This window comes from Trematomus bernacchii, unplaced genomic scaffold (genome assembly GCF_902827165.1).
Source record: "Trematomus bernacchii unplaced genomic scaffold, fTreBer1.1, whole genome shotgun sequence".
Lineage (NCBI taxonomy): Eukaryota > Metazoa > Chordata > Actinopteri > Perciformes > Nototheniidae > Trematomus > Trematomus bernacchii.
The window spans coordinates 676,041-698,702 of record NW_022987708.1 but is presented as its reverse complement, the minus strand read 5'-3'; the positions used below and the strand labels follow the sequence as shown (position 1 = coordinate 698,702).

The window sequence follows — 22,662 nt, the reverse complement described above, 5'->3', positions numbered from 1 at the left end:
TCTGTTGGGGTTAGGGTCTTCGGGTTTTTTTTTAACACCAAAAACAGCCATTCGAGAAAAGTCTATCCATGGGTGATTGATATGGAAAAGTTCATATTTATTTGAACAAAGCTTTGCGTATTATAAGGGCTTACTTGTTCATACATTTTCTAACAAATGTTGACGTGACTCTGTGTCTTAAAGTGACGTAAACTTTGTACTGGTTGATTGTCAACATTAGTGCATTAATGCTCGCGATTATTTTGGACACCTTAACTCGTGAAAAAAAATGAATGCACACTAATCGCATTACAAAGTTTGACCCAAACTTCCTCCCGTCATTCTAGTTTGGAGTTTACCATGAAATCTATGGCAGTGAAAAGGCAATGAAAGCGACTTTGGTCCCCTGACTGGAGACTGGACATTAGATTAATCATGTTTTCACAGATTATTATTATGATCAACGTGATTCATTTTTTTAACCCCTTGACACCACTTCTTGATTCAAATTTTAAATGGTAAATGCTTATAATTTAGTTATTATAAACAAATAAAATATCTTGATGCCAATGCATGCTGTGATGTTTAACAACAGATCTGAAAACCGACACAAACGGTCATCTGTAGTAGCAACAGCTCTGCAGTAACAAATGTACTCCTCTCTTTGCAGTTGTGGATGGGAGGCCATGCCTTCAGCGTCCCACATCTCAGACGCCACAAGAGGGACTGGATTCTGCCATCAATAAAAGTTAAAGAGAACTTTGATTTCAATAAAGCTGGTCCCGTTGCCAGGGTAAGAAGTTCCCCTCATCACTTTATCTCTGTGTTTAAGAGTAACAGCAAAGATCTTTACCACTATCAGGCAAAAAAGTTAGACTTGTCAAAAGATTGATATTGTATATCTCAGCTTGGTAAACCCAGGACAAAATCTGATGGCCATGCAAGGTACCCAGGGGCGGACTGGGACTACAAATCAGCCCGGGACTCTCGACCGGCCCACTTCGGTACCGCCGGCCCACCACGATACATTATCAACGGTGCCGCAAGTACATACCGCGAGGATTTTGTCGACGGGGGGGGGGGGGGGTGCTTGTGAGTTATCCGACCGGCCCACATCGTCCGACCGGCCCACTTCAGTACCGGCCCATCGGCCAGTCCGCCCCTGAAGGTACAAATACATTTGGGAAGCAGTATCTTCCCCAAGGACATTTTAAAATGTGGATTGAGCAGCTGTTAAACAAAAGAAGTTGGTGATTGGTGGTCGACCATCGTGAGCCGCAGCCGCACCATTTTTTCCTTAACTAGATTGTGGCAGTAAAGTAATAACGAGAAAGGAGGATTGCAACAAATGTCTTGAAAACTAAAACAGAGATATTGCAGTTCATGGTGCAAAGTTGCGAAATTTGCTGAGTTTTCAGATTTTGTAGAGCTTCAATGTGTTATATACAGTTCGCTATTAAACTACAGAATTAAAAGATAACTACAGATGCCTTACGGGCCGTCTCCACAGCAGCGTTAAAAAATCTTGAAACGCTTCTGCCCATTCACTTTGAATGGGGTGACGTCACTTTCCCTCACTTTTCGCCGAAATGCATTGTGGGCAGGCGAGCGGAGATTTTGAGGATTTTGAGGATTCAAAGTTGAACAATGTTCAACTTTTGAAGCTGAGGTGGAAGCGGCAGCCAATCAAATCCCGTGTACGCAAATCTGACCATTCAAGCTCTAGCCAATCAAACGGCGTGTATGCTGGGAGAGACATACTGCAGGTCATTTCCTCATATTCCAAAAAATGGAGGAGAAATTAGCGGTAGCGAATCAATCACCCGGTGCTTTATGACCAGACCTACCGGGATATAAACCGGAGGAGCCAGGCATGGAGGGAGGTGGCAGAGACAGTGGTATGTTTTCGCCTGTTTTGGGGAGTTTATATCCAGTTTACTATGGGCTTTTTTGCTTCGTATGTCGCGGGCGGGAGATTCATGTGATTGGTTGTTCGCAAAAAATCCCCAAGCTTCAGATACGCCCACCTCCAAGATTTTTTTAACGCTGCTGTGGAGACGGTCCGTTATGGTTACCTGTTGAATCTGGGCCCAAGATTCATGCCACTGCTTACAATTCAGTCAGCTTTTTCATCAAATGGAAGCTGTCATAAGGCTGTCGTACTCATGGGTCATTAAAGAAAAAAAACTGTTGAATAAAGTCACAGGTTAAAAACATTAAAGATAACCTGTGGCTAAAAGCTTGAAGGTATAATCATTTGTCTATAATTTTCTCACACTGACTCACTTTAAGAGGAAAATAAGAATAAAACCTGCATGACCTTTCTTTCTTGTTTGTTATTCGGCAGGAACCGTTAGATCAATTGAAGAAAAATACTATGTGGTTACTTTGTGAGTCATCCTACTCCTTTTACTTCAGCAACACATAATTATACACACACAAACACACACACTGGCAAGTTGGAAACAGCAACATGAAAATACATTGCCAGTTGAAAGGAAAACAGTTGGGCTTTGCTGCTGCAGTGCTTGTGCTCAGGCTTGACTTCTTCAAAGAAAGATGTGATAAATGTCAGATTTGTTCTGCTATCTAGGCCTTACTTGGATATGTTCCCATCAAACACTCATGGTGCTGCCCTCCAGCATGAGGGTGAGGCACTCTGGTTTTATAGAGACAGATCATAAATATTATCCAATTATAAAGCAGTGCTTCGGTTCAAAATGTTGCTTCAAACATTTTTGCTGGAAAGTTTCCTAAACAACTGCAATGTGAACCAAGTGTCTTTCGTCTCTATAAAAATGAAGAACATATTGTATGATTCTATGCTTTGTGTTTTATATCGGATGCCAGTATCCAAACTTATAAAGACAGAAAACAGTAAGGGTGTACAATGTGTATACACTGTGGAAGTAATTTATTTTTTAGCATCAAATGTTGAAAAAAGGTGATATGGTTACCTCCAAGAAATCAACCAAAGAAGGTTGGGGCGGTCTGGTCCCTTTCCAGTTGATCCACATAAATATACGTACCTTTTTTGCAATGTTGAGATTTTTCAAGTAAGTGCTTGTCGACAGTTAAGCCCAACACGATTTTGTCTTCCTTGACAAGTAGCAGACCTCCCAGTTTGTGAAAACGGAAAAAGGACAGTCTCTCATTCAGTCACTCATTGCCTCCTCGATCAAGACAATGCCTCCCTGTGCATACTAATCACACCATTATGACAATTCTGGAACATATGTCTGAATTAAAACATTCTTTTTGATTTAATTAGTGGTTTCTATTGAAGTAAAACACAACCGTGTTATTTAACAAAACAGTATTTAGTCCAACCCGACAATTATACATCAACTCAACAAAATATACCCTTAACAAAAACAGCGCTCAAAGCAACAAACAAAAACCCTTAGCGAAACCTTTCAAAACAACATAAATTAAAGTGCATTTTTGCTATTAAAGTTTGTGACAGGTAATTTCAAAAACGGTTTGAAAATAAGTTCCAGGCTATCATCGTGAAAAGCATCTCTTACCCGACCAATAACAGCAACTCATAAGAGTTTTTGTTTGCGGTTGGTTGATTTGTGTAATTATAGTTTGTGTGTTTGTGTGCGTGTGTGTGTGTGTCTGTGTGTGTTTTATTTTGTGTGTGGTGTGTTTGTCACCACCAGTCAGTCTTAACCTCTTAAGGACAACGGTCCCCCCATTGGACCCCTCCCACCGTTTTTTTTTCGAGACAATGTCTCAGGGCTTCTTAACATTTATGAAACTATTAATGTGTAGCACCAGATTAACGGGAAGAATCTCAGCTAACTGAAGATATGAACCATTTTTACCAAAACAAAACACAAGGGTAATACCAAGCCTCTGAATTAGCACTTTAGCACACAACTCAAGATAAAGATACCCTTATTACTTATCGTAGCTGCACATACAATATATCCGATTAAAGCTGAGACTCCACTGATTATTTAGTTATAGTATCATCACTGAGCGATCCGAACTCGCAACAGGGGAAGCAAACACAGACATCACAACACGTACCTTTACGGAGCTTTTACAGGAGATCATCTCACCGTAGCTGTCAATCTGATCAAAAGACGTGTTCAATGGCATTAAAACGAAGAAAAAAAAAGGCTACAACTGTTGATCCATAGGTTAATAATGTAACTGTGACTTTGAAAAAATTATTTATAATCCATAATTCTATTTTTATGTAAAAATCGGAGCGAAAAAGTTAGCTGCTAATGGTAGCCACCAGAGTGTATGCAGCTTCCGGTTTTGGTTACGCGTCACTCTCACTCCTTATTTGTTAACGTTTTGGTGTGTATAGAACTTTCCCTCGATTCCATTGGCTCTAGCGGTTATAAAGAGATTTCATTCATCAAAATCAAGCAAGGGGGCCCAGAGATAGGTCAAATCCACCCAAATGACCCCAGAAGTGGGTTTTCTTGGCTAAATCTCTCTAAAAAGGTAAAATTTCACTTGTTTTGCATCAATCTTGATACAGGGTACTTACTATATGTTGTACTTTGGATTCCTTAAGCTTTTAGTCTACTAACCCATCATCCAAGGGTAGTTTTCACTATAAGTAAAACATAATTTAACAGTTTTTTACTATGTAAAATCTGAATTTTCTTTAAAATAAAAAACATCTATATTGATTCTGACTTTTCTACATCCAACTCACAGGTTTATCTTTACTTTGAGAATAAAGATTATTAATTTAACCCTTTTAGAAGGGAAGATATGGTCATTTGTTCTGGGAATGTCATTTTCGAGCCTGAGACCTGAAAAACAGGCTCAGGGCTTAACAGGTTAACCAATTGTCTCGAGGTGTAGTTCCAAAAACACATGCCTATCAACAGCTTATGGCTTGAGAAATGCCCGGTGGCATTTATAATCGCACTGGTACCAAGTACCCTTTCTGATGGGGGACACACACAGGTGTTTCAGGTTTGGGAACATATTCTTGTACTCCTTCAACCACTGCAGGGCATGTGACTCACTGACTGCAACCGATGGGATCTATCTGGAAGAAAGCAGCTAACAGTTTCAAATCGCTCTTTCTGTGAAAGTGTGGCAGAGGCTGCTGTCCTTTTGAAGGAGCTTCAGGGCGTTTCTTTGTTCTGTGGCTCTGACTATGATACTGTTGATGTTTTTATGAAGCTGTGAAGCAACTGACTTAGCTGTGCCCTGTTCAGACAGCATTGCCTCCATCTCTGATATGGCTCTTAACTTGAGTGCCTCCACCTTTTTTTCAGCGATGTATGTTTGTTTTGAACCTTAGATCTTCTTGCGATTCCAGGTTGTTGTTGGCGGGGTTGGCAAATTCCCCCCTCAGGTAATCCAGGATTGACATTTTGATATTGGGCGAGGCCAATCAGGGCTTTGTAAGTAATCAATACATTCTCAAAATCAATTTTAAGACTTTGACATGTTCCTCACCTGATTGAGCCTGTGCACTGACTCGAGGACTTGCTAGTTCTTTCCTGGTCAGAACAAGAGACTAACTAATCAGCTGGTATGCAGGGATATTTAACTCTTTCTGCACAATGGCAAGGTCTCTTCTCCTCTTCCAACTGAATGGGAAGCTGCTCTCTACCTTCTTACCCACAGGCTTTTATTAAATTGATGATAATACAAATTATAATTATTTCCCTGGGGAAAAAAACTCAGCTGATGGCCATAACACTGTGGTCTTAACCTTGTGGTCTTTGATGATGTTACTCCCGTTGTTGGTGGTGATGTACACTTAACAATCTTCTGTTAAATTCCATGATATGAGTGCTTCTTGCAAACCTTCTGCTACAATCTCTCTATTGTGTGATCTGCCTGAAAACAGGTTGTTTCAGGACACACACAAAGCCTTCTGCTGGAACACAGATATATATCACAGAAATGTAAAACTCTGGTAGAGCTTTCTCTGTAGAACATTTGGGACCAGACAATTCAAATTTCATTTTGATGATTTTTTGGAATCCAGGAAGTTCTATACTTATTTGGGTCATGTCTTTGTCTATAGAGTGGCGAAGTCACGCCCATCTACTTCCGGTCCATGGGACCTTATTTCGGAAAAATAATGTATTGAAGTCAATGGAGAGAGAAAACGTATCTTTCGATCCCGTTTGAATTGTGCCATGAATTTCACATATGATGTTTGTCAATCTTAAAAAATCATTTCCATGTCAAAAAAGTCACAGTTTGTCGTAAAACTGTTGAAATATACGCAACTAGAAAGACTACAAATCCTAAGTGATGTCACAATTGTTTTCCTCCACTAAAATAGAGATAGCTAAGATAAGATAACGCCATATAGATAGAATCTATCTATATGGCGCTGGCTAAGATAAGATAACTTTAACAAGATGCCTGTGTGCTTAGTACCAGGTTGTTATCATACCAGCAATGGGTCTTGCTCGTTCTTTTGCTTCCCGTCTGATGAAAGGACCAGGAGTGGCTTGATCAAGTTAGCTACCTAGCTAGTAGCTAGCACGTTAGTTAGCATTACAGCCTTGTCATTTTTATTAGCCTTAACATGAAGTAACATTAAGTAACCCAAAATGTTAAACAGTAAGAGTAGTAGTCATATTTCGTGAACCCTTTGAAGAGTACTGTCACCGGTGTGGTCATTCTATAATACACAATTTAAGCCCGGGGGAGAAATGCTAACGCTAACGCTAGCGATCTTTTCTACTTCATGCTATCTGCACAAATGGTTGACATTAAACATTAAAACGACCAGGCAGTTCAGAGAGAATCAAAGGAAGGCAGGCAGGCAGCTTTGCATGACATTCTTCAGGACGTGTTTCATTGTGGTGATAGTGAGGGTAGTCAATCGTTTTGACAGTAGTGACGGCCATCTTGGTGACGTGTGTTGTTGACCAGAGATGTAGTTCATTGAGCGTTTCACACAAACAAATGTGTTACTTCACAGTTTTATGACACATTTTTTTTTTTTTTGACTTGCAAAATTATCTTTTAAATTGACAAACATCATATGTGTAATTCGTGGCACAATTCAAACGGGATCGAAAGATAATCTTTCTCTCTCCCTTGACTTCAATACATAATTTTTCCGAAATAAGGTCCCATGGAGGTCCACCGGAAGGGGAGGGACTTCGCCACTCTATGTGGTTGGTTATTGGGGATGTGATTTTTTTTTATTTTCGACTTTTTTGTCATTTTTTAGCTCTTTGTTTCAATTAAAGTCATTTGCGTGCAGGCTGGTGGCTTTGGTGTTTTGGACATGCAGAGTTTAGGGATTCTTTGTTTTGCCGTGGATGGCATTTCAAATGGTAAAACACATTTGTGGAACTACTAAGTTTTATTGCAAACTTTACACATTACCAAGGTATGTTTCATCTACCCGGAAATACTTAAAGGTGGGGTAGGTAAGTTTGAGAAACCGGCTCGAGATACACTTTTTGTTATATTGCATGGAATGCTCTTAACATCCCGATAGCAATGAATATCTTAAGTGCTTTGACAAAAAATCCATAAAAAAATGTCATCTGTGGAAGCCGTAGTACTGTAAAAAGCACGACCAATCATTTTAGCCGGCCCGGCTAAAATAACTGGATGGCCTACCTGCCTGTCAGCCTTCCATCTGTGCACAAACTTATCTCGTGCCCTCATTGGTCATGTGCGCGTTCGTGTGTGTTGGAGGAGGGGCTCTGTAAGGAAGTGGCAGATTTTTTCCGGCTGTGTATTTTCAAATTCTAGCTCACTCGAGCTGGTTTCTCCAAAATTACCTACCCCACCTTTAAGCCATTGACAGACAATGAATTCACTGCTATTTTTTCTTAGAATTGAATTTCATCAGATGAAATGTTTCTGATCTCATTGAGTTATCATTATAATGCATAAACAACACTTCAAATAAAACAATTATTTTGTTTGAAAAGAACATCAGTTTTCTACAAGTTGTGGTGATAAACATCATGATTTCCAAACATTTTTAAATACAGAAGTTCTGACTTTAATAGGTCTTACCGAAGTTTGTATTAAATCAAATTGACAATGTGTGACGTTAAATAGATTTTCATCTTTTTTGTATTTATGATCATTCTCAGATCAGATCAGACTATGATAAGAACAAGATCCTGCACTACACTCTGCAGGGGCCCGGGGCCAACGAAGAACCACTGAACCGGTTTACTGTGGATCAGCACACTGGCCTGGTGTATATCCAAGGAACACTGGACCGAGAGGAGAAGGAAACTTATATTGTGAGAACACAACTCAACCCATCTACTCACTAATAAATCAACTAAAAATGAATAATTATTGTTATTGAATGAAGAGGATTTTATTTAAGCGTCCCTTCTTCCCACCACAGTCTTTCTAAAGACATTTCCCAGTTATACACAGAACAGCAAGAGTGGTTAATGGCAGAGGCATGTGAACAGATCTAAAACCGTTATCAGAGTTTGTGTAGGTTTTATTACTTTTACTAAAGTTTAAACCTGAAGAGTTTCTTCATCGATGCTCTGCACCAATGTGGACTTGTGGAAATCTAGTGAATTGCCACCTCAAGACATATCAGCATGTGTGTGTGTTTATTTCTGTTCAACAGCTGACTGGATTGGCTTTATTTAGCAACGGCAGTGTGGCTGAAGGCAAAATAGATCTGAGTTTTGAAGTGGAGGACGAGAACGATAATCCACCTGTTTTTGTCGATGTACCTCCAGCTACAGTCATTTAGTCCAGTCCAGCAGGTAAACGTTTCTGTCACCAACACTCAGGGACTCACTCCAGTATATTCGACAACAGTGGACGCAAAAAAAAACTAAAAGTCAAGTTTTCTCCCATCTCAGCGCTGGCTTTTTAAAGAAGTATACACTTTATAACGTCTCTGTGAACACTATAACACACTGTTGAATCACCCTTTCAGGCTGCATTCTCACCTGTTTTATGAAATAAATATTGCAGTTGGTTAGTCCTGATATTTTAGACATTAACACTTTTCTTTACCATCTGGCATTTCCTTCTACAATTTGAAACATGCAACTGTTTACCTCCTCTGGATCAATCTTTTTCTAGGTATTTTGAGAAGCATATTTAAGCTGCGATTCTTATCCAAGATTTATGAAAAAATGGTCTCTTTAGATTTTGTATTATATAAAAAAAAATTATATATGGTTTTCTCTTTGTACCCCGGTCAAGGTCAACTTTGACATACTGACTTTACTTTAAAGAAGTCTGATTTGAGTCATCATTTAAGGAGGCCCCAAAGTCAAATCACTGAAGTTTCTTTTTAAGCAACCCACAGCCCGCTCTTAATTCAGGACGTCAAAAACCAACTTAACCCTAAAATATGCTAATTAACAGACAGACTCATTGTCAAACCTGCATAGGATTAAACCAATGTTAATGAAACCGGCTGAATGTTGTCTTCTTTTGTTGTCCAGGCACTCTGGTTGGCGTTGTAAAAGCTACTGATGCAGACAAGGCTAACTATTACCATTCAAAGATTGCCTACAGTATTGAGAAGCAGGAGCCCTCTGATGGCAGAGACCTCTTCTACATAGACAGAGAAAGTGGAACCATCTACGTCAAAGAAAACACCACAGACAGAGAGGTCAGACAGATGACATATATCATATGTCTGTCTCACGCTGTATGACTACTATACGTTTGTAGGGTTGATAAGATTGTTGCTATATGATAAAGCTGTGTTGGTCTCTCCATTTTTCACAGAAACAAAGCTCCTATATTCTAACAGTGAAAGGAATTGATATGGACGGAGCTCCAAGAGGCAACACAGCCACCGCAACTATATATATCCGAGTACTGGATATAAATGATAACCCACCCAAGCTGGAAAAATACGAGGTATCAACAAAGAACATCTTGTGATAATGAACTAAACCATGTCATTGACTTGAAACCTTTGTGTAAAGGTTTAAAAACAGCCCTTTATAATGTGAATAACCATACTGTACCTTCCCCGATGCTAACGTAAAATAACTGCCCCTCTGCCTGAATATAAAACAGCTCTGTGTAGCTGTAATGTACCTAAAGTGTTTTGACGTGTCTGAAAAGATGTAGATGTTCACATTGATGCCACTCTCATGTCTGCGTTTTTGCCTATATGAAGCTACAGCCAGCAGCTAGTTAGCTTAACTTATCTTAGCACACAGATTGGAAACAGCTGTAATCAACTAACATTTAGCTTCCCAAAGGATAATATAATCCCCCGGAAATCCATCGCTCTGGATACACATTTTGCCTCAAAGGCTAACTCATTTTCTTTCTTTATCTAATTTGTTTAATATATAAACAATTCTGACTTTTTCTTAGCAGTAAGAAATAGTAGCAGTGGTAGCAGTAATTTAACCTAGAGTCTGTTATGGTAGCCTAGGAATGTTTTTTACAAATTATAATTTTAGCATGGAAAATAGTGACTTTAGATTTGCTGCAAGGCAATGCTAGCTGTTTGCCCCTGTTTCCAGTCTTTGTGCTCAGCTAAGCTAACTGGCTCTTGGCTCTCATAAAAAAGAGACATGATAGTTATATCAATCATCTCTCATATATCTTTTGCCGAAAAGCCAATAAGCAAATCATATTTACTTTAAGCTTTTAAAATCAATATGTGTACAATGAAAATTGTCTCCTGTGTAGTATGCATGTAGCATTGTGGAGAACACAGCCGATGTGGAGGTCATGAGGTTTAAAACGCTGGATGCTGATGAGGAGAGAACTGACAACTGGCTGGCTGTTTTTGATATTGTCACTGGAAATGAAGACGGGATATTCAGCATAAAGACTGATCCCCACACCAACGAAGGGATTCTGTTGCTTGTAAAGGTAGATCTGAACTATACTGCAGTATGTGTATAATCAAAGTTTAAAGGAAATGTTTTTATATTAATTAGTTGCAGGGTAAGATGAGAAAGCTTAGGCCAGCCATTTATCCATTAAGACTCATTTAGTAATTAAGAAAATGTGTTTTCTTTAACTGCTTTCTCTTTCTGAGATCAGAATCAGAAACAGGTTTATTACCAGGTAGATTGACACGTACGAGGAATTTGACTTGATGTCTTGGTGCATACATAAAAGTAAAACAAACATTTGAAACACAGATAGAGAACTAGAAAAATATTAAAAATAATAAAAAATATCGTAAAATATAACAGTATTTACATAGAAATGGAATGGAATCAAATAGAATAAAATATGGAATAAAAATCGGCAGTAATAAAAAAAGAAACAGATATTGTTGTACATTGTGTGCAGGTAAGGATAAACACTTGTTATCCTTACCTTTTCTACATTTTGAAGATTTAAAGTAAATAACAACTTTTCGTTTTATTTTGAATAGCCTTTTTTTAAACAAATCTGCTTGTTGCATTTTCGGAAAATTAGTTGACGCAGGAAACTTTTATAAGATGAATTACAAAATAATAATACATTGTGTCAATTTCAACACCATAAATCCTTATACAGTAATCCTTTTAATTAACCAGGAAAATTATTATCAAATAACCTTGAAAAAATTCATATAGAAAAAGAAGAATAAATCACTGTCTTTAAAAGCAAAGTTTCTACCAGCACACATCTTCATGTAAAGACATCCAAAAGCTTGAATTGTATTTGTTTAGAATGTATCAAACAGTAATTTGGACGCACCCCAGAAGTGTCTCCAAGGATCCCCTTGGGACCATGGTCTCTCTATTTAAGACAACATATCTGGAAATGCTTTGCCAACTTTGTTGTCATGTCTGTGCCACATAATATCTTTTATGTAAAATGTATTCATTTATTTTCAGTAGGACATGTTAAACAGTAACCTGTTGGTTTAAACTGATGTGACTGCAATCTCTTTGCCTTACAGCCTGTTGATTTTGAGGCAAATCCTGATATCCACCTGGGAGTTGCAGTTTCCAATGTTGCCCCAAATGAAGGGGATTGGGGTGGTGATGAGGGGGGTCAAGGAGGAGGAGGTGCCGGAGGTGGAGGAGGAGGTGGAGGTGGAGGAGGTGCGGGTGCGGGTGCGGGTGCGGGTGGAGGTGGAGGAGGAGGTGCAACTGGGGCAACTGGTGCAACTGGTGCAACTGGGGCAACTGGGGCAGGAGCAGGGACTGATGCTAAAACGCAATTCAAGAAAAAGAGGCCAACAAAAGGCTTTAAACTTTACCCCGTGAACATCGCAGTATTGAATGAGATTGAAGGGGTCGCCTTTAAACCCTCAGTGAAGCCTGTCTCTGTGTCTGAGAACCCGAAGGAGAATCCACTGAAGGAGGTGATCGCTGTCTACACAGCCACTGACGTTGACACTGAAAAGCCTGCTAAAAATGTTCGGTGAGACCAACTCATCTTCTCCCCTAAATGAAATCAACATCATTGTGGTGAAACATTTCCCTGGCTGACTTTTCAATTAACTTATAACAAATATTCTATATTTTACTGTTGTCATTATACACCCTTTAGCCAACAGTAAGGCAACAGTAAGGCAACAGTGTGTTATATACAGTATCTTCTTATATAACTGAAGCAGGTTACTGGACTCAATGAAAGTGCATTCAACTTAAACTCTATGTCTAACATTCTAAATAAATATTACATATTTTTCTCGCATAATAAATAGTCTGGTATTGTGGATATTGAAAGGCATCAAAAATAAATCTGTGAGGTGATTTGATTGTTGTTTGTGAAAAGTAAACTTTGACCAATTCTCTTCCCACAGATATGCCAAAGGCTACGATCCGGAGAACTGGCTGCTGATTGACTCAGAGACAGCAGAGATTAGACTTCAGAAGGCCCCAGACAGAGAGTCCCCGTACTTGGTTAATGGAACTTACTATGCTAAAATACTGAGTATGACTGAAGGTAAGCTCTGTTTATGGAAAGTAGATGCAGTGGTTGATGATTAGTAAAATCATGTACTGAGGTAGTTTACTTATAAGACCTTGAGGTACTTGCGTTACTTTAGTATATCCATTTCCTGCTACTTTACACTTCTACTCCTCAGAAGCGGATATTAAGATGCAGGCTAATAATACAAAAGGTAGTCAACAAATCAGTTATCATGAATAATTATAGGTTAAGATAAAACTTTATTTATTTCATTTTTATATTCACAAGCTACCCAGCTATATAAATATAGGAGAAAAAACTCCTTCTTCGTAAGCAGCTACATTCAATTGATGAAGTGCCTCAATATTTATGATATACTGTAAATGATTCTGAACTGGGCCGCTAAGCAGAATGCTGATACTTGAAAGTTTGCTTAAAGTGGACCTATCATGCTATATTTGAATAATATAGTGTAGGACCATACCTATATAAGGCATATTTATACTTTTTTTTTTTCAAAATACCAAACAGATCATGCATTTTAGCCATGCCTCATTTTGCTCAATTTGACCATTTCTAGCTCTGTTTTAGCAAGGGCAGATTCAGTGAGAACAGCACCATCTACTGGCCTGGCATATGTACTACAGCGTCTCCAGCGCTTTCGAACGGCAACGGCCGTGGCTGTCTCCTCCTGATTGGTGGAGTTGGCCCAATAGCCGTAGCGCCACTGTCCTGACGTCAGGATAGTGTTCAAATCTGGATCAGTTTTTATCAGATCCGTTGCAGCCCCTTTTTTAGAGATTTGGGTATGGAGGAAAATAGAGAGGGTTGTGTTTTCTGACACTTGGTGAGTTCCCTGGAACACCGGGGACACATATTCATGTAGAAAAGACGCACAAAAGTGCATTTTGCATGATAGGTCCCCTTTAAGTAACATTTTACCTTTTTCGTCCACCTCGCAGTGGGGTTAGTCTTACATTTAGAAAGCTGAGCTCAATAGGTTTGGGGTTTTTGAGCTTTTGAAGTTTGTGGATGCAAAGAACATTAAGAGCTTGGGATCAGCTACTTCCTTTAAGCTGTACAAGTGTAATGCGATGGCCAGAAGTGAAGAATAAAGGTCACTGCTTGAATTGTTTTAAGCCCTATTAACAATACATATATCAACAACTATATACTGTAGCAGTGTCATGGGAAAGTTGTGCCACTACTACTGATCACAGCCTGAATCACTGGGATAATGTTACAGTAGTAGCTGGTAGCAAGGAAACACAGGAAATACTGGAGGCAAACAGTGATCACCTCAGACTTAAAGGATGAAGTTACACATAGAAAATGTCACCTTCCTTTTTATTGGGTGCAAGAAAAGAAGGAGTAATGGATCTAACTTGTTATAATACACTAGCTGTTAAAAAGAAGAGAAGTATTGTTTAATTAATTACTAAGCAACGATTGGACTGTGGCATTCAGCGAAATTCTTTGTTTGTTGTGCAAAGTTGATATCAGATCAAATACTGTCTGTTGTGGGTATGGATATGTGTCCAAAGTTTTGTCATTCCTATCCAATCAGAAAATGGGAATCTAAATCTGATTATTTTAGGTGATTTCTATCTTAGCCAGTTATTAGCTATTATTAACTAGTTGTATATTGGCAGTTGTACGAGTGTTAGTTTCACGATCACTAGTTCAAAGAATGTTAGTTGTTTGAATTGTAGTTGTATGGCCAGAGACAAAATACAGAGAATACTGTGAAAGTGTCCTAGTGATTGTTATAGACACCTAAAGACTCTTTTGACTATACACGCTTGGTTTCACTGTTTTGGTCTGTAAATGTCTAGCCATTCAACCACAAGTAAAAGTTGTCCCACTGAGCGTGCAATGTTAGGTGTGAGCCAATCTCGTACTGTTAGTTAATGTGTCCCTCCTCAAGTAATACTCATGGCCCCCAGAGAGAGAGACCTTGTATATTGAGCCATTGTCGAAACACAAGCCAACTAAACTCTTCAAAATGCTCCGCCCAAAATAACATATCATTATTTTTACATACAGAAAAGGGGTCTATATGATACTTTTAGACACTTCTAAACTTAACTCTAGTTTACTCTAGGAAGATTTCACAAGGATTGTTCCTCTTTCTGAACTGAATTAGTGTTTCCTGATTCCCACAGACAACCCTCCTAAGATGAGCACCGGAACAATAGCATTGCAGGTGGGAGATGTAAATGATAACTGCCCAACACTGACCAAGCAAAAAGAGCACATCTGCTCGGACACTGAAATACTTACCGTCACGGCAGTGGATTCCGATGGAGACCCAAACTCAGCCCCTTTCAACTTCCTTGTTGTGTCTGGGAAAAGCCAGGGGGAGTGGAGGGTTGAACCTTTAAATGGTATGATACCTTGTTTTTATTTATCACAAGTTAGTTTTGCTATCTACCCTTGAACCAATGGTTTAATCTCAAATCACTTTCAGAAGACAGTACTGACAAGGGATGGCGGCTGCAAATGTTTGATGAAAAGGGCACATTTTGATTGTGGATTCCTTTTCAATATCAGTTAGTTGATCTGTTTCAGGGGGAGAGAAAATATTTCAGACATGTTTGCAGAACTCAGTAGGGCTGCCATTGGTTCCATGTCCTCTATTGTTTGGCATTTGTTTGGGGTCAATTTCCATCTAGTGCTTTAACATTGAATAGACAAAACCAATGTTCATGACAAAAAAGTTCCGTCAACGTAAGAAAAGGCAGAATGAAAATCTAAACATCCACTAGCTTCTTCTGCACTGGAACAGTAACCCTCTTTCTTGCGCTCAGGTACCAGTACGTCCCTCAGGACTCTGAAAGCACTCTGGCCGGGTCACTACCAGGTTGTCTTCATTATCGAGGACCAGCAGGGCCTCGTCTGCCCAGACCCTCAGTACCTGGACCTGCACGTGTGCTCCTGTGAGAAAGGAGAAACTTGCACAGCAGATTTAGATGGTAGAGCAGCTTTTCTCAAGGAATCCTCCTCTACATTTGGAGGACTGGGAGTTGGTGCACCGATCCTTGGATTTTTCTTACTGCTTGGTGAGTAACAGTTGTGTTAGCGTGACATAAAATGTATGCCTACTGGACTGTGGTCAAACCAGTATGTACATTTATTAGTTTAGGGTTAGGCTTAGGGTTTTATATGGTTGATTCATCATCAAAAATATTCGGTATGTGCGGTGTCCATCTATGATCGTTTTGATTTTATTCTTTGTAATTTTCCAGCATATAACATAACATGGCTAGATAATCATTTGAGTAGCAGAAGAGAATATTTTTTTTATTTTTGTGTGTGAAATGTAAAGGTTTGCCTTCTTTTTCTTTTAGTTGTAGGTCTCTTACTGATGACCTGCTCGTGTAAAGGAGCATCTGGTACTTTTACTGATCTTCCTTTTGACACCAAAGAACACTTGATGGTGTATCATATAGAGTGCCGGGGCGAGAACAAGGTGAAAATAGAGCACACAAAGACTCAACTATTCCTTGCTGAAGTGCTAAAAAATGTACCAAAGATAAATTAGATTTGTTCATACCAGAACCCTTACAACAGTATCTATAATCCATTCCAGCCTAAAGCCACTGTCACTTTACAGCCATGTGAAGGTGGCAGTGCAGGTGTGTGTCTCTGATTTAAATATATATGTCTCTTTCCAATCTCTGTGCTTCAGGATGTCCCTCTGCTCAGATCTCCAGTTCATAGGTCGCATCCTGCCATATATTCTGTATGGGCCAGCAACGCAGATTTCAACACCACAGCAAACACTGCAATGTCCTTTGTGAAGATGGGCACAGCTAACAAAACATATAATTCTTCATGCTGGGTCGACATGGGCCACCGGGACAGCAGGCTCTTGGAGAGCCAGAGGGAGGAATACTCAATGTTTCAGAATGAAGCATTGGATGGCATTGCCCTCTCTGATGTGTTTCTGCATCAGTACTACTCTGAGGTAAGAAACTGCTTCAATATTTTTCTTACTTGCATTAGTTTGTTTGTAATATAAGCAAAGTAGTTGCTGCTATGTGAGAACATTGCGGTTTTACTTAACATCGCAGTCAGTCAGGTCCAATCCCCTAGGAAGTGCGCCGAGCGTTGAAGCAATATCTTTTTAGTGGCCAAACGGTGTTACTATAACTTCGGTGTCTGTCTTTGACGTCATTGGGCTGCAAAATAATTGTTCCCATTGTCTTACATTGGGAAATGGAAATCTGTAAATCAGCTCATAATTTTTTTCAGGTAAATCAACTTCAGAGTCAGAACACTGGAATACCCCTTATTTAAATCATTAGGTCCCAAACTTTGTTTAATGCACTAAAAGCCAAATCCAGAGTTGTTTTCCCTCGTCCATTCATTTGACTGAGCCAACACCGGCCATCAGTTTGCTGATTGGAGGAGGGGCTTATGGGAAAGGCAAGCGTGCACGCTCTATGGGCCCAGATATGGTACTTTTGCTCTTGAGAGTCAGGCCATTTTGGCTTCATGTGCCACTGAGCAACTTTCCTATGATTAAACGGGGTCCCACCTCCAATGCTGCATCCGGGTCTCTCCATCCATCAGGTCAGGAGAAACAACAGTTTTATCCAGATGGTCTTCTGTAAACTGTCATACAATTTAGGTAATCATTTGGTGTGGTGGTGTGTATTTTGCCCAGACAACATTTTTCCATGTCTCAGCAGTTTGCTTGTTGAGTACTATGGTATCCTGTGTCAAACAAAACTCCAAGAACAGTTGCCAAGTTGTATAAAAAACACAGAACCAAACAAGATGAGCCTGTGAGTTATTTTTCAGGGCAATACAGAAACACAGTACATCACATCGGCCTTTCTGTTTTGTAGTTATATTTGGCAGATTGACAGACAATGCAATAAGTGGGAAATTATGAAAAGCAACATTGATTTTTTTGTAATGTAGAAGAATAAGAGGCAAAATGTAAGTAAAAATTATGTGTATAAATTCTGAAATGTTTCCATTCTTGACATAGTAGATTTCAATTAATAAAATAATGCTGTATTTCAGGTCTTTCTTACACTTTCAATGTGTCTATTTTTTTTTATTCTATTCCGATGGCATGTTTTGTTATTTAGCCCTACGCGGTTAAATAAATGTAAAAAAAAAAAGATGCATTCATTCTATCAAGCTACGTCAGCCATGCCTCTCAGCTTTGATAGTTACAGCTGGTAGATTTTTAGGTATTAAATTACCTGATCAGACACACATGTTGCTGTCATAGTGAGTAATTATTGTTTCCAAAATGTTGCCTTGAGCATAATTTTATATGTGCAGATTGTTCCAGCTTTGGTGGATGTGATCCTTACTGAATCTTTATTCTTGCAATTGTCGGTGACAAGAGTAAAATGCCTTTCATTGTGTTTGTGTTAATGTCTGCAGAAGGCGAGCTGTATAGCAGAAAAGCAGGCAGCGAGTGATTGTCTTTTGGAGTATGACTACGAGGGTCGGGGCTCCTCTGCTGGCTCAGTGAGCTGCTGCAGCCCCCTGGAGTCTGACAATGATCTGCACTTCCTCGATGACCTCGAATCAAAGTTCAAGACCCTGGCTGAGATCTGTTCTCCACCGAAACCTCCAACAACTCTGATACATCAAAGCATTGTCCCCCCAGAGGTGGATACAATTGACCACGTAGCAGGGCTCTCATTGGAGATTAAAGCCAACAACTTATGTGGCAAGAGTCTAGAGCGCAATCAAGATGTCGGTATCAGTCAGTCCACGGATGTCGTGAGATCTCACCGAGCTTCCACCGGCAGCATGCATGGGCAAACATCCAACAGTGTCATGGGATTCAATGGAACAGCTTCCAGCAGTCAGCATAGGCTGTCGTCACACAGCATCCAATGGCAGCCTCAGTCACCTCTTGTTAGTCCTGTTAGCTTGCTGCCCTCTCCTGTTCAGGTAATCGTACCACAGCAGCAGCAGCAGCCTGTCTACTACATCAGCTCCACTGTGATGCAGCCGATGAACTACATAGTTCAACCACAGCTGCAGAGCACCATGCTGCTGGCTGAAGTTCCTGTCAGCAGCCTGCAGACCATGATTCTGTACGAGGGGAACACTGCTGGGTCCCTACCTCTTGGTACAAACAAGAGGCGACAGAGTGGCAGAGTAGGACCAGGGAGAGGGGACATGGCGAAGGTCTCATGTCCCAGGAAAGAAGATGGGTGTCAGCAGGATGTGTCTTATAATCAGAAGGTGGAGTCAGGACAAAGCAGTTTAATGTTGGGATACTAATAGTCGGATACATCAGTTTTAGATCTGAAGAGGATATCAACAGACTCCTTTCTTATAGTGTGGAACTTACACAGGAACACAAGCAAACATTGTCATTTTATAGAGTCAGCCATGTATTCATGTTACTTTTTAGCCAAGCTTCATGTTGCAGTTTCATCAGTTTGAACGTGTTCCACTACTACTTTCCCATCAGACTCATTGTTTAGTTCTAATTAGCTAATTCTAACACATTGGCATACTAAACTAAGATTATGAACAAGGTAAAAATGACACCTGCTAAACATAAACATTAAAGTCACGTTCAGCATGTTAGCTTGCTGATGTTAGCATTTAGCTTAGAACGTGGTTGTGTCAAAGTTCAGCCTCACTGAGAACTCTTAGACAGGTTGAAACAACAAAAATGAATCCTGTGCTGATGCCAGTACTACATTAAAAAAATAGATGATTCATGAGGTTCATGCTAACATGAGACGCTGCTAAAGATGCTCCATTCTGTACAGTTTCCATTAGACTGATTCGAGAAATTAGATGAGGCAGATTAGAGTTATGGTTAATAATCTATTAGTAATTAAAGGATGCCCTCCCAGTAATATAATACAGTAACAGAACAGTTGAAAATGATGACAGTTATTGTGTTGAAATTACCTTATTCAAAAGGAAACTGCAAAGTTAAATGCACATTAAATAATTTAGAAAAAAAAAGAAATGTGTTCTATACACTTCTTTTAAAGTATAAATATGTTTTATTCTTAGATCTTATTAAGGCTAAAACCTAATACAATGCATATTATTTTATGTTTATTCTTTCGTAATTGTATGTATACTGTATGTTCAAATGTAATGTTTAAATGTTAAAACATCTCACTTCTGCACACTAATGTACTGAAGCTGCATTTCCACCACATGGTACGGCTAGACTTGTTTCGACTTGACTCACTTTTAGTACCAGGTGCTTTCCACTGCTTTTCCTCTTTCAACTGCGGAAAGTCGGCTACCTTGTCAGTGCAGGAGTTGAGAATCAGCTATCAGAAGCAACAGCAGTTGAATGTTACATGTAAACTGGGATTCGCTGAAACATTTCATAGGCAAACACACTTTAAATGTTGCTGTTGCCCACTTACTTTTGTAAAAAATCTTGTTTGAGTGAAAAAAAGACATTAATGATGGCAGTTAAAAAGTTTAAATATCAAATGGATAATTCAAAAATATATTCTTTTAATGTCTTTTTTGTTTAGTTTTTGTCAGCTAGCCTTAATGAGTGACGAAATGCAGGAAAAGGTTTCAGATTACACATCATCTGATTCCAGTTGTCTTTTCAAGCACTAGATGGTAGCACACAACACACTAGAAGACAGCAGAGCAAAGTATCTGTTTTTAAAATGTTTAAATGCTTGAACTGATTAGCATAGGTTAATGTATTCTAAGAGGGTATATGGACGCAGGAAACATGTTGATATTCAAAGGCTTATGGTTTGCAGTCACCGTCGAGTTTACAAGGTCTGGTGGAGTGTAATTACTGGAAATTATACATTAAAACCAATGTCCTAGGTTGTAGCTGTACTGTAACACAAAATTGGGCAATTTGTTTGGTAAGTTCATTATGTAGATTTTGGTTGATTTTGAGTCATTACTGGTGCTATTTTGGAAATGTTCTGTTTCAGTCAGTGTTGAAGAGGGTTTATTGTAAAGAGTAGTGCTGATAAATTATTCCTGTGATTGGTTTGAACTTGTCTTTGTGCCACCTTACATAATGTTTCTGACAGATGCTCTGGCATTTTACTCCACCCTTCCTAAATCCCCTCCTGTTGCTTTAAAGTGGACCTATCATGCTATATTTAAATGATATATTGTAGGGCCATACCTATATAAGGTATATTTATACGTTTCTGTTTTCAAAATACCAAACAGATCATGCATTTTAGCCATGCCTCATTTCGCTCTATGTGCTGTTTGCTGTCTACGGGTCTGATTCTGCTGACCACGCCCCCCTGCAGGAGAGGTGAGCCGTGCTCTGAGCACCTGCTGGGCTGTCAGAAGAGGGGGAGAAAAAGAGATCTCCGTCCTCCGTGTTTTATTATATAGAGTCGTTATTCATTTGTTTTAAAGCTCAATAAATAACAAAGAAGACCTTTGACCGGCACTTTTCTAATTTTGTCCGGAAGATTTAAACTTTAACGGACATCTTGACCGGCGAAAGTAACTGAAACTGAAACTCTGCCACACGGTCCCCTCGTTCCTTGGAAGAGGCGGAGAGGTGGGTGTTTGTTTGGGTGGTGTGTGAGTAATACAAAAAAAACGTAATAAAAATGAACATCACCTCTGCAACAGTGCAATCAAACTTAATTAAACAAAATTAAATGTGGACTCTTTAACGTAAGATCTCTATTACCTGAAGCGCTAAATTACTTATTATCAGGCACAGGCCCCGGAGGTGGAGTCGCAGCCATCATCGACTCAAGAATACAATCAACCCTACACTGAAACTGAATTATAACTCTTTTGGAAGCCTTGTTCTTAGTCTCCAGTTTTTGTTGTTGCGGTGTACCAGGTAAATTGAGCACTGAGCTCAGTCTGTCCATATATTCTGCTTTATCTGGAAATGTTTAATAACTTTTAACGTTACTGGACCACAAGCCATAAGGCAAACATTCGTCTACCCACCGCGAAAGTGCTATAGCTATAAGAAAGAGACATACATAACTTTAGTTTTATGAGTCAGGAAAGAATGCATAAGAAAGGAGGTTGAGTTGCTATTTTGTTCAATGTTTCCATTCAATGCAGGAAGACATCTTATGGGAACTTTGCTTCTTTTGAACATGTGGCCCTTCAGCTGAAATGCTCCTCTCGAGCTCTGTTCCTAAATATCTATAGACCACCCAAATACTGTGCAAGCTTTTTTGATGACTTTACTGAACTGCTGTCTATAGTGTGTATTGACTTTGACCGTCTAGTCATTGTTGGTGATTTTAACATCCATGTTGACAACCCCCAGGACAGAGGGGCTAAAGAACTGTTTTGTGTTCTTGATAACTATGGACTGACTCAGCATGTGACGGAGCCCACGCACAATAAGGGGCACACTCTGGACTTAATTATCGCCGCTGCTCGAGTCCTCACTGACACTAAGAAAGTGGATCACATCACTCCAGTTCTGAAGTCTTTACACTGGCTTCCTGTGTGTCAAAGAATTGATTTAAAAATATTGCTGCTGGTTTATAAAGCTTTGAATGGTTTAGGCCCAAAATACATTTCTGACCTACTGCTAAATTATGAACCATCCAGATCTCTCAGGTCTTCAGGGACTGGTCAGCTTTCTGTCCCTAGAGTCAGAACTAAACATGGAGAAGCAGCGTTCAGTTATTATGCTCCAAATATCTGGAACAAACTCCCAGAAACCTGCAGGTCCGCTGCAACTCTTTTAAATCCAGGCTAAAGACTTTTCTTTTTGCCGCTGCTTTTAATTGAACTATTCACATCTTAAACTGCACTGTAACTTGTATCCATGTATTTTTTCTTTTAATGTTTATTTTATTATCTTTGCTTTTTAATGACTGTTTTTAAATGCCATTTTCTTAATTTCTTTCATTTTTGTAAAGCATTTTGAATTGCCTTGTGTTGAAAGGT

General features: G+C 39.4%; 1 protein-coding gene across 1 annotated transcript in view; it reads left to right on the top strand.

The window, feature by feature from the left end:
• Nucleotides 1-19,038, top strand: part of LOC117490943 (desmoglein-2-like) — a 31,976-nt gene extending 12,938 nt beyond the window's left edge. The window contains exons 2-13 of the mRNA XM_034140728.1: nucleotides 8,049-8,204; nucleotides 8,552-8,594; nucleotides 9,387-9,556; nucleotides 9,676-9,810; nucleotides 10,600-10,785; nucleotides 11,813-12,017; nucleotides 12,102-12,279; nucleotides 12,665-12,807; nucleotides 14,940-15,161; nucleotides 15,585-15,703; nucleotides 16,466-16,744; nucleotides 18,184-19,038. Of these exons, the coding sequence (XP_033996619.1) occupies nucleotides 8,049-8,204; nucleotides 8,552-8,594; nucleotides 9,387-9,556; nucleotides 9,676-9,810; nucleotides 10,600-10,785; nucleotides 11,813-12,017; nucleotides 12,102-12,279; nucleotides 12,665-12,807; nucleotides 14,940-15,161; nucleotides 15,585-15,703; nucleotides 16,466-16,744; nucleotides 18,184-19,038 (2,691 nt within the window). The remainder of the gene's footprint in view (nucleotides 1-8,048; nucleotides 8,205-8,551; nucleotides 8,595-9,386; nucleotides 9,557-9,675; nucleotides 9,811-10,599; nucleotides 10,786-11,812; nucleotides 12,018-12,101; nucleotides 12,280-12,664; nucleotides 12,808-14,939; nucleotides 15,162-15,584; nucleotides 15,704-16,465; nucleotides 16,745-18,183) is intronic.
• Nucleotides 19,039-22,662: the final 3,624 nt, after the last annotated feature.